This window comes from Malaya genurostris, chromosome 3 (assembly GCF_030247185.1).
Source record: "Malaya genurostris strain Urasoe2022 chromosome 3, Malgen_1.1, whole genome shotgun sequence".
NCBI classification, from domain to species: Eukaryota; Metazoa; Arthropoda; class Insecta; order Diptera; family Culicidae; genus Malaya; species Malaya genurostris.
In genome coordinates this window covers 288,531,738-288,544,049 of record NC_080572.1, presented here as the reverse complement: position 1 = coordinate 288,544,049, position 12,312 = coordinate 288,531,738, and the positions used below count along the sequence as shown (strand labels likewise).

Below are 12,312 nucleotides of genomic sequence, written 5' to 3'. Positions count from 1 at the left end.
GAAAACATAAAATCCCATAATTTTGTAGAAGGTAATGCATAGGTTTATTCTTTTCTGAAAAAGTTATACATCATTTTATCTATTTTTACCTAGGAAACCTTGTACCGAAGCGAAATATGCAACTTAATGCAGCAAACTTTTACAATACTTTTAGGAAATTATATTCCTAATCCAATTTATATTATAATAAGAATATCCTGAGTACTATTCGTGTGACTCATTTTCACTATGGCCGTGCTGAAACCATGCATGATTAAGAAACGGAGTCACGCGTCTGCTATTTCTGTAATTAACTTTTGCAGCAAGCGAAGAGATGGACAATTCGCACCTGAGCTATTCCAGTGAATCGAATCTTTAAAAAGAGCTGATAGCTCACAGCTCTTTTTAAAAGAACCGCAGCTCACCAGTTCACCGCACTGGTAAGCAGGGATGCCAGGTTTACAGATTAATCTGTGTTCCACAGATTTTCAACCTTTTGCACAGATTTTCACAGATTTCTGAAAATGGTCACAGATTTACACAGATTCTGAAAGCGATCACATATTTTTGAAATTGATAGCACCAAAAATTACAGAGCGTTAGAAAATAGTAAGATTTTTTTTTTGCTTACCAAAATAATTCCCATTAGTTATTATGCAAACGGGGAAACGTGCACAGATTTTGCACAGACAGGTTTTTGGTTTGATCACAGATTTTTAAAAAAATGACCTGGTAAGATGGAAACAAGCTACAAGCTGAACGGATTTTCGGCTCTTGAAGAGCGAGTTATAAATGAGAAGAAATGTGTGCGTGAGCTTTTGTTCGTATTTCCAAATGTGTATTCATCCTTCTTTAACAGATTGAATGAGCCGTTGTCAATAAGGAATCTTACCTCTCACTCAGTAGGCTTAGGTACATTCAGGGATGCCACTTTTGCAGATAGTCTCAAACATGACATAATAATAATTCGCAGACAAGTTAGTTCGCATAGCATTGTTCTTTGTGCATCAACGATTTCGATCATGCATATGAAAGAAAAACGGCGCAAAAAAACGGCGCTCAAAACAAACCTTCAGTTCAATTTAAATGAGCTGATGATCAATATATCATCTTAAAAAACGTGTTGCTTCGCGATAACTCAATTTATTTACACGTTTAAAAATAAAATCTCTTCGTAAAGGTTTGTACTTTTACAATACTTTTTCATATATTGTTTGGAAAACATTTTTCCATTTTTTTATTTGTGTTGAACTTTTGTTAATTTTTCGGATTTTCAATATTTATAACTAACTTTGAAAAGGCCTCAAAAAATTGCATCGAGTTCCACTTAGATTTTTTATAACAATGTCAATTGTCAAAAAGTAAACAAAATAAAAATTCCAAAAAGAAAAGTCTTGGCATTACATTCCTTTGGTGGAATTTGGCCTTTCTGTTTCAACAGACTTCGCAGCCAATTCTTAGTGTACAGAATCATTGCATGGCTAGTACTATGGATCCTTCTGACACTAAGAATCCTTCCAGGTCGGGGCTCGAACATACGACAACTGGCTTGTAAGACAAGCGTCCTATACATTGAACCGCCAACCCGGGACAATTTGCTTAAGTTGCGCGTGCAAGCATTAGCATGTTTATGCGTGTTTACGTGCACTTTGTAATAGATACTTAGGTAATAGAGGTAGATTCTACGTAGATAAAAAATTGTTTTTAAAATAAAGTGAAAATATCTCAAACAAAATTTTTTTTACACTATTTATATCTTCAGCTAAAATACTTCAAATGCTTTTTTCTTCAAAATAAGATAGAAAAAAAAATTGTTCTGTGAAAAAAAAATTATTTTTATTCGAAATTGGTTCTATCCCCTTAACAAAAATTACGGTGCCACTTTCAAAAGAAGCGTAATATAATCTTGTAAAACTTCTTCGAAGACACGTTAGCTCTTAAAAATCAGTGAAAGTCAGTACAGACTTTTGACCGTATTTTTCCAGTGTTGGACCACTGTGCGTCGGTTCGAGATCTAGGCTTTATGCCGAAACCAGAGTAACTATGGAAGAATCTAAAACATTCCCCGTTGCAAACGAAAGGTCATGGAACGGTTCTTGTTCTATCGGTCTCGGAAGCAGTGGAAGTTTATTTTATCTTTAGACGTGAGATTACATTCCAGATCAACTTATCAGGGTTCGGTGCTGCTAACCATGCGTTTGACATCCTCGAATGTGCAGTTTTGTGTGAGGTTGTGATGCTTAATTCATGCCACAAGGGAAGGAAATATATAGCAAAGTAAATTAGAAATTTCGTTGCCCTTAAATTTCTGTTCATTTTCATATATAGATTTTCAAAACAGAATTTCGATCGCTCGGTACAGATTTATAGATTTTTCTCCTGAAAAAAGAAAGGCAGGAGTTTAATGTCAGAAGCATAACTAGATGACGTGAATACGAATGAAACGGACATGCTTTTTCCATTTTTAAATTGAAGTTGGGAATTCATATGAAATTAATTTCAATAATTTACTCATCAAATCCGTCTCGAAAATACAAATTGTAAACCGATTTGAAAGAATATTCACAAATCGAATTTAGGAATTGTAAAATATAGATTATAGCTGACCCGTCGAACTTCGTCTCGCCTGAAATTATTTTTTTTATTTATGTTTTCGGACAGCAGAATTGTCAAACGGTAATGTTTTATTCCATTTTTTTTATCAATTACTTGGCCTGCAATAAACGATTTACGACAAATTCAACACATAAAACTTGGCCCGAAGAAGAAATATCTTCAAAAATTATTGTGAACATGTTAAAAGATTTGTTATGCGAAAATAAGGAAAATTCCTTTGAGTCAGTGCATTCTACAGAGATTATAGATCTCTCTCAAACTAATGGTTTAGACATATGGTAATATTTTAAATTGATTCCGTAGATTTACAAAAGCTGCCCTCGCTACTTGTTGTTTGTCATTGCATGTTAAGGCTTACTTGTACACTGAAGAAGTTCAAAAATTTAATGGCACATTCTTGGGATTTTCGGAAGGAATAAAATTGTTTTGAGCAGTTTTCAATAAACTGGATCACCGCTAGTTTGGTGATATCACTTAGTCGTGTTTGATGAATGTTCCTAGAATAACAATCACAGGATAAATTTTCGATTAACAATTTAGCAATTAAATGAGACATTCTTCTAGGACATTCAAAAGTTCATATTACCGTTTTATAGAATATTGTGTCCATTACCTTTTACAGGAAAACTGAATTTGTTTAATAATTGTATCAATAGGCGCATCGTTAGCCCAACCACCACATAATTTTGCTTCGTATTCGATCTACAATTAACGATTACTGTTGGGTTCGGTCCTGAGAATCAATATCAGAAAGAATCATATGAAAAAATGTGCAATTCGTCTGTTCTAGCGGACTGAACATGAGGAGTGATTATACCAGTATTCTTTTTATCGTTCAAGACATCATGCATCAAACAGTAAATCACTCAACTAATGGTTTTTACATACTACGACTTCTCCTTCATGTATGATATTCACGATTAGCATTTGGTAATGGTTGGGAAAATGATTTGCCTTAAGCAGCTTACAAATGTCATCAATAGCATCCTACGCAGCCCGTTTTTTAGTAATCCATCCTTGAAAATTTACCCGAAGCTGTTGAACGAACTTGAGCATGCTAAATGCAAAGAAATTTGTTGTTGTTTTGACTATAGAGGCTTTAACCTTTAAAATACTGAACAGAGATCCTTCACTAATGACTTCGACATAAAGGATATAAGGTGCCACGTTTTCTCTTCCAGGTGTGATTCTTGCTTTCAGTAATCGATGAAGAAGCTCACTAACCAGAATTTTGTATTGATAAACCTAACAAAATGCTTAAGAGTTTCTTTTCTAGAGTTGTTCATTCGGTAGAGTAGGATATGTTTACAGTTTGTATTTAGCCCAAGTAACTAAAAGTTCGTAAAAAAAAAAGATTTCTGAAGAGCATTCTGAACAATCCGTTTTTAAGGAATTAATTATACTTGAATGTTCGCTCGACGGAACAGAACAAACTTTGAAGCTTTTACAGCTTTTAAGTAGTGAGAAAGTTTTCTCAGAACTTGTTCTGTACGTTCAAGTTGCCAAAAAGTGCCCCGCGTACTTTACAGTCTCGTTCCATTATGGCAATCATCTTGAACATTGATCTAAATGCAACTTATTATGTGCGCTTAGTGTAATGTAAATCATTAGAAAGCAAAATGCAGTGAAAATCTCTTAGTTTGATCTTAGCGCTTCTACAGTACAATCTTTTCATTGATTCTTTCAAAAATATTCTGATTAGTTGAACTCGCGCTCGCGATGACCAATACTATTCATCTGACTCCATTGAACACAATTCATCAACTGGTAAATGATATCAGAACTTTTTCTCCTGACTGAGCATTCCGTCATTGAGTCATTTGGCAAGCAATAATCTTGATACCCAATTAAGCACGTGGCTCGAAATGAAGAACCACATGAATCATGAATCGTTGCGCGCCAACAGATTCTTTCAACGATCTAGTATTCTTTTCTTCGACGGTCAAACACTTATGCAACTCGTTGCGCGCCAAACATCAATCGTAAATCTAGCAATCATTGGCGACTTTTTCAGTGGAAAATTCCATTGTCTATGCAAAATAACATTATTGGTTTTTCCCACTTTTCCGGTAAGTTTTCCTAATTTTTTTGATGTACGAACCCGGTGGGGGTAAAAACTGATCAAACAAAAAAAAATCATCTCAATCCGTCCATCCGTTCTTACGTGATGCGATTACAAAGAATGATCTCTGCATTTTTATATATATAGATAGGGCAACGGCTCCCTATTTCATCTGTGCTCCTATTTCCATCTCATCTCTTCACCTCATAACTTTGAACATGAATAATATTTTACAACCTACCGGAAGCAAACTGTGAAATGTTTTAAAATGATTTGAAAAGCTATTGTCACACTTTCCTATTGAAAGAAATGGTTTTAAATTCTTCGGTGATCGTTTTTTTTCATATAAAATAAACTCACTTTTCAATTTAGGACACATTTTCGTCTCAAGATTTACAGTTCGTCATGTTTCTGAATATCTACTAATCGATACGTCTCAAAACATGATCACTATTTCGCACAATTACACTACCATTGAATGCTGGATGTCTTCATAATTAGTTATGTTCACTTTCCACTTGTTTAGTTAACGATTAAAAACTTCAAAAATTACCCGACCAGCAATAAAAGTCTTCAAAAATATGAGATGAAAGTTTTTCACTTCGTTCACTTGATTGCGCTTTGTTTTCATCTCATTTGGTTTCGCAAAGTTGACAAGTTATCTCATAATGTTACAAAACAGAAATTGTTTATCTTCTTCAAATTATAATCAAAAAGTATGTTTTTGGTATCCGTGACATTAGTTTAATTATATTATTGATATTAATATTTCAATAAAACTGTTTCAGCTTCGAATATTACCAGAAATAACGTGTTAAATACTAAAGAAATTACCTTTCTGGCAAATCTAGTAGCACTGGTTTCATTCCTCTATACGCCAACATAACGCTGTGAAGTGTGTGTGTGTTTCATCGGCTGTGCACAGAGATGCCAGATATTTTCATAGAAAATATGTATTACTTTGCATAGAAAGTCTATATCTGTTCTATCTGTTTTCACTAATAAAATGATGTTAAAAGATAGTTCTTTAGATCTCCGTAAGCCATTGCCCCATTAATTAGATAATTCAACGAGTAAATTTTTTACCAATAATAATAATGTGGAAAAATCCTGGTGGGTACGGTTGTATCGTTTGAGTTGTATATCTGGCAGCGGTGAGGCAGTCGGTCACCAGAATGTCTGCCCAGCCATATTTTTCCAGCTGGCAGCATTTAGTCAGCCATCTGGGAGCCATGCGTATGCGGGTGAGAGTGTAATAGTGGAATATTTTGTTTTGATTGCTGTCGCCATTGCTAATTTATAGGATGAATAAAAGATCAACGATAGGATGGATAAAAATCCATTGAGATGAAATTAGGAGCAGAGTAGTGAAAACATCATTAGTCTTTTTAGCTGTTTTATAAATATTAGTTGAATTTTCAAGAAATGTGAATCAATTCTCAACGTGGAGCAAGGCAAATGAAGCAGTAATATGAAATAGTTACAGTGATTTTAGTGGCTAAATCGGGGTTTGAAGGCGACGTCCCTACAAATGATATGAAATAGGGAGCCCTTACCCTAGATTGATATTCATTCGCCAAGCGTGCGTGTTCAAAAATTCACGAGAGCTGAGCTGGAATAGATCGCCCGTAGTTGCACTTCGTGATTGACCGAATGAGTGGAAATGTACAATGAACCAAGAAAATGAAGCTTGGGAGAAGCAAATCATTTTCACTGTACATACCCACTCACTCCTAACTTTTTATTGAATGATCAATAACGACGCTGGCTACGACCAAAGGCTGTGCTACTGAGGGATAGGAAGGAATGTTAGTCCGATACTCGTTGTTTCTAGAGACCGCGAGTACCACTGTACCTCCACGAGCATCACGGGATAGGAGATTTGTTAGTAGGGAGGGAAGGAGATCCGGATATATCTCGGTAAACAATATGATCTCAACAAAACCTGATTTTCGATACTGAGGAGAAATATAATAGGTAAGAAAAATACAAAATATCTCCAAGGAACGATCTCACCAGTATCCCTTTTCTCCTGCTCGCTCTGCTGTCAGCAACGCAAGATGAAACACGACCACTGAAAGAATAAAATAAAAACACTCGCGAATGGGTCCGCTGCAGACCAACCCTAGACCTTCAGTCTGAATGACAAGATCGACTCGTAAACTTTCACATATTCCTCAGAAATCCAACAACACCGACAATGACATGCAGACGGCGCTTCGATCGGCTAACAGGTTAACATCGTTGAATTTTGGGGTGGAAAATTCACAGTATCCGCCACTTTAGATTCGCGGATCAATATTATTTAATAAATAGCACTCTCACTACTAAAAAAAACACTTGCCACACCTGCACTATCACTCAAAATATCTATTTCGACAAAATTTTTATCTATACGTATAAAACAACACATTGAAATTATACTTTTTTAAGAGTAGCACCAGGACACCGCATCGCACTGCCAGTGATGCCAACTCTTCTCTCCTCCGTGCGTGTTCAAAAATGCACGAGAAATGGAAAAGTTGTTTTCATACATATATTGATATGATATGTACTTCACAAACTAAATATTTTTAGAGAACATCACAACATGGAAGCGTTTTGATTTTAAATTGAATGGCTAAATTGACCGGCTTAAACAAACACGCACAAATGTTCGATTTCCAAAAAAGCAAAGTCTTGGCATTACATTCCTTTGGTGGAATTTGGCCTTTCTGTTTCAATGACAGACTTCGCAGCCGATTCTTAGTGTACAGAATCATTGCATGGCTAGTACTATGGATCCTACTGACACTAAGAATCCTTCCAGGTCGGGGCTCGAACATACGACAACTGGCTTGTAAGACCAGCGTCCTATGCATTGAACCGTCAACTCGGGACAATTCGATTTCCAAAGTTACGCGTTTTTATGCGAATTTTTAAAGCTATCCGATTGTCTAATTTTACCTTAGAAATGCATGAAACATCGAAATCTCGCTTGAAAAAAAACACGTGAAAAATCGCATAAAAACAAAACCGCGTAGAAAAGACCTTAGTGTATTTCGTTCATTCTAGCCTGCGCAGTTGACCATCATTCCGGTTGGTTCAGGTCCAGAGCTCAGTTTCAGTTCCAGTATTAGGAACTGGAAAGTGTTCCAAACAGAGTTAAATAGAAAATTTAACCATTTGAACCTTATTGATGCTAGAAACGAATTCCATACAGCATTTTGGGAGTTTCTTTCACTGAAATATGCAAATACTAAATGAAATAATCGACATCAAAATTCTGTATGTTGCTACTTTTGTGGCCGTTGGGAGCGCCCATTTGTGAAAAAGCTACAAACGAAATCACGTAAAACAGAAAACCCTTTCGGTTTTTTGCAATGACTGAGCGGAAATATATATTGGAGAAGCTAAGTGAAAGAAAAACTAACAGAAAAGATGAATTTTTGGAAAAAGATACGCTCAGAGACAGGACTCGAACCGGCGTTCTTATGCATTCCGTGCATACGCGCTACCATTTCGCCACTCTGATCTTGTTTTAGTCACTCTTAAACGAGAAACAGACATAGTAGCAACGTACATCGAACATGGTCTACATCCTGGCCGTCACCCGACCGATACCTTACATCCAAACATCTTCTCTGTCCATCAAACACTAGTCCTCTCGCTTTATACCTATTTCTCCGATCAAGCATTGAGTAGGAAAGTTATTTATAATCGCTTGTCACCTTCTTTTTAATGGTGCCAGTCGCTGACTGGACATCGTCAGCGACAGACCCCTATGAAGGTTGTATTGATTGTCTGCCCTTTCCTACCAGAAGCAGATTGTTACGGAAAATCAAACCGCAATTGTTTTTTACGATTTATTGATCTGGGAAAAAACCCTTTACCAAGCTGGTTGCTTTACTGTTGAATCAATTCACACAGGAAGCAGTGCTGCTGCGGGACGTTCGGAGAGCTAGTATCAAAAATACAAGAAAAAGTGGACAACGATGAAGAACATTATGCAAAATCAGCCCTTCTAATGGTTACAAATTTTATCTCATGCACTATTAAAATTACTTATCTGTTAAAATATGCAAATTGGAATTGAATATAATCAATTTAGTGAAGGTTTACAGTCTGATAGATTCTCATTGGAAAATTTTCGCTATTTTCTTCTCTGCTCTTTTGAGGTGATTACGTCTTACTTCAAAAAGGGAAGAGAAGGGGGGGGGGGGTTAAAGTATGATCTAACGAATGGAAACAACAAGATTTTTCGATGACGCGTTTCAAAAATCATGATTTGTGGTGTCTAGAGCCCTACGTTTGTTTTTTTTTTTTGAATTTTTGAAATATTTTGAATTTTTGATGATTATTTAAAATTTAAACTGCGATTTTCCACACACAAAATCCGCCATTTTGTAGCTGTAAAACCTACCCAAAGTACCAAAAATAGAAACGGGAAAACGTTAGAGTAGGGTATTGTACAGGGTGATTTTTTAAGAGCTTGAGAACTTTTTTAAACAATAAAACGCATAAAATTTGCAAAATCTCATCGGTTCTTTATTTTAAACGTTAGATTGGTACATGACATTTACTTTTTGAAGATAATTTCATTTAAATGTTGACCGCGGCTGCGTCTTAGGTGGTCCATTCGGAAAATCCGCTTTTTTATCGACAAATTTTGTTCAGCGATGAGGCTCATTTCTGGTTGAATGGCTACGTAAATAAGCAAAATTGCCGCATTTGGAGTGAAGAGCAACCAGAAGCCGTTCAAGAACTGCCCATGCATCCCGAAAAATGCACTGTTTGGTGTGGTTTGTACGCTGGTGGAATCATTGGACCGTATTTTTTCAAAGATGCTGTTGGACGCAACGTTACAGTGAATGGCGATCGCTATCGTTCGATGCTAACAAACTTTTTGTTGCCAAAAATGGAAGAACTGAACTTGGTTGACATGTGGTTTCAACAAGATGGCGCTACATGCCACACAGCTCGCGATTCTATGGCCATTTTGAGGGAAAACTTCGGAGAACAATTCATCTCAAGAAATGGACCGGTAAGTTGGCCACCAAGATCATGCGATTTGACGCCTTTAGACTATTTTTTGTGGGGCTACGTCAAGTCTAAAGTCTACAGAAATAAGCCAGTAACTATTCCAGCTTTGGAAGACAACATTTCCGAAGAAATTCGGGCTATTCCGGCCGAAATGCTCGAAAAAGTTGCCCAAAATTGGACTTTCCGAATGGACCACCTAAGACGCAGCCGCGGTCAACATTTAAATGAAATTATCTTCAAAAAGTAAATGTCATGTACCAATCTAACGTTTAAAATAAAGAACCGATGAGATTTTGCAAATTTTATGCGTTTTATTGTTTAAAAAAGTTCTCAAGCTCTTAAAAAATCACCCTATATATGTAGAAAGTATGTGAAACAAATGGACTTTTAAAATTTTCTTTCGAGAAAAGGGGATTTGAAGTTTATGGTCTATAACACAATTTATTTCTCTAGGGGGCGCGTAGGATCTAACATTTTCGAAAAATCATATGTTTGAGCTCTTGCCTCTTCGCGGTATGAAATAAGAAAAGATAGAAGACCCGTAACTTCCAGAGTTTTGTTCCGATAAGCTTGAAAATATGGCATAATATTCTTGAAATGTCTTACTACAGCAAAATACAAAGAAAAAATAAATGATTTTTCAAAAGTGTTAGACCTTACCGTCTATAAAAACTTTTCAAATTTTGAACTAATTGAAAATCATTAGTGTTTCATCTGAAGAAAACAATTTAGGATTTTTGGCATCACTGTGCGACTCCGGTCCGATTAAGTCGATGCGTTTTGCGGGTGACGCGATTGTTGATGTAATGCCAAATTGATAATCACGGTGACTGCTCGATTTTTCACTGCTCTACACCACTTTGATTCACGTGTGAGTAAAAAAATATACCATGAAAAATTCACTTTGGTTGCCAAATAAACTATCCAGTATCTAGACCCAGTATCCAATAGGCATGCGCAGTAACACAAACAAACTGAATGCCCTTTCGATCCCATATGTATAAGACACTTTCAATATCCATTTGTAGAGTACCACAATCCATGAGGGTTGTGATGATGTGATATTTTTGGAGATTTACAAAAAGATATGTGTGATAAATTCAAAAGACTACAATACACTGCATAGATCCTTCACAAATAGCATAAGCACGAGTGGTCCTAAGTGACTCCCTTGTATCGGATCGTAAAGAACAGAAAGAGTCTTCTTAACTTGATGCACATTAAGACTATTCCAATTTGGTGATTGTCTAATTTTGTTTCCGTTTTTCAAACAGGTTCGAAAATGCATTGAGACCCTAGAATAAAATAGCTTGAAGACGCTTGTGCCCACAAAAAGTACACGCGATGTGTAAATAAGTACTATTGTTTTTCAGTATTCCTAGAATAAGAAATAGTATGACAATTTTTTTCAATTTGATTGAATTTATGTTCAAAATCATCCCGAATTCGTGTCAGAAATTATCGTAATGAAAAAATGTTTTATTGAGAATATTTGAACAACTAGAAAAAGGAATTATCACACCACTAGTTGGATTAGGGGTTCTTGCATTTCTCATATACAAAGCTATGCAATTACTGTGAAAATCGACTGTCTATTTAGTAAATTGTAGCCAATGGAAAACCGACAAGTCAGATGAAGAAAGTCAGGGGGTGAGAGTGTTGCCATCTGCGCAGTACTAAGCCTGTAGCCCGAAGAACTAAATAAAATTCGATCAAATGTTAGCAATTTCAAATGTCTTTATGTTTTATGACAGTAGTTTAACAGATTCAGTTCTAATAGTTGTAGAACGCTGCTGACAATGAATTCAGTAATTAAGTAATTGAAATAATGCCAAAGGTTATTTCCTTCTCGGATCAAATTTGCGTTCAATCACGATAAACATTCGCAAATATCATGTTTATAGAGTGGAAAAATTTCCCTTAACGAGTACAATTTATTATTTTGTTCTTGGTCAGCACTTCCTAGGCCAATGAGTTCATTTAATTGTCTCGATCATAATAGAAAACACCGCTATCAAAGCCGAGAGCTGTTCACATAAATTATCCTTAACAGCCGGCGAATGGGAAATCGGAACAACAACTCCACATGTTCGATATAATTTGGCACATCACCAAACCGAAAGCTTTACCCTTGCCAGTAGATGAGCAATCAATATCCGTTCAATTATTAATCTGTGCTTCGATCGGTGCCTCCGGCTTGACACCCTGCCGCCTAGTCAAGTCGCTGGAACCTTTGTGCTTTTGCTTCTTCTCCCATGCCGGAGGCGCACCCGACCGAAGCCACCTATCGTTGTTGATGAACCCGACTAATCTCGGTTTATTTCTTTTTTTTTTCTCTCTCTCTCTCTCTTTCTTTCAGGTCCTATCGCTCGGCGCCGATGTACTACCGGAATACAAACTACAGAGTCCACGTGTTCACAAATGGACAATACTGCACTACTCTCCGTTCAAGGCGGTGTGGGACTGGATAATATTAATATTAGTTATGTATACAGCAATATTTACCCCGTACGTAGCAGCATTTTTGCTGAACGAACCTGACTTTAATCAAAGAAAGAACCGCAAGTACGCGGATGACCCAATTGTGATAATTGATTTAATAGGTAAGTAGTTCGACCCTTTGCTTTCCGATT

The 12,312-nt window shown here is 36.4% G+C and overlaps 1 protein-coding gene across 7 annotated transcripts in view; it reads left to right on the top strand.

Annotated features, from left to right (window-relative positions):
- LOC131438976 (potassium voltage-gated channel subfamily H member 6) overlaps nucleotides 1-12,312 on the top strand; it is a 422,022-nt gene that overhangs the window by 309,200 nt on the left and 100,510 nt on the right. For all 7 annotated transcript variants that reach the window (XM_058609420.1, XM_058609424.1, XM_058609419.1 and 4 more), the window contains one exon: nucleotides 12,039-12,282. In XM_058609420.1, coding sequence (XP_058465403.1) covers nucleotides 12,039-12,282 — 244 coding nt within the window. The remainder of the gene's footprint in view (nucleotides 1-12,038; nucleotides 12,283-12,312) is intronic.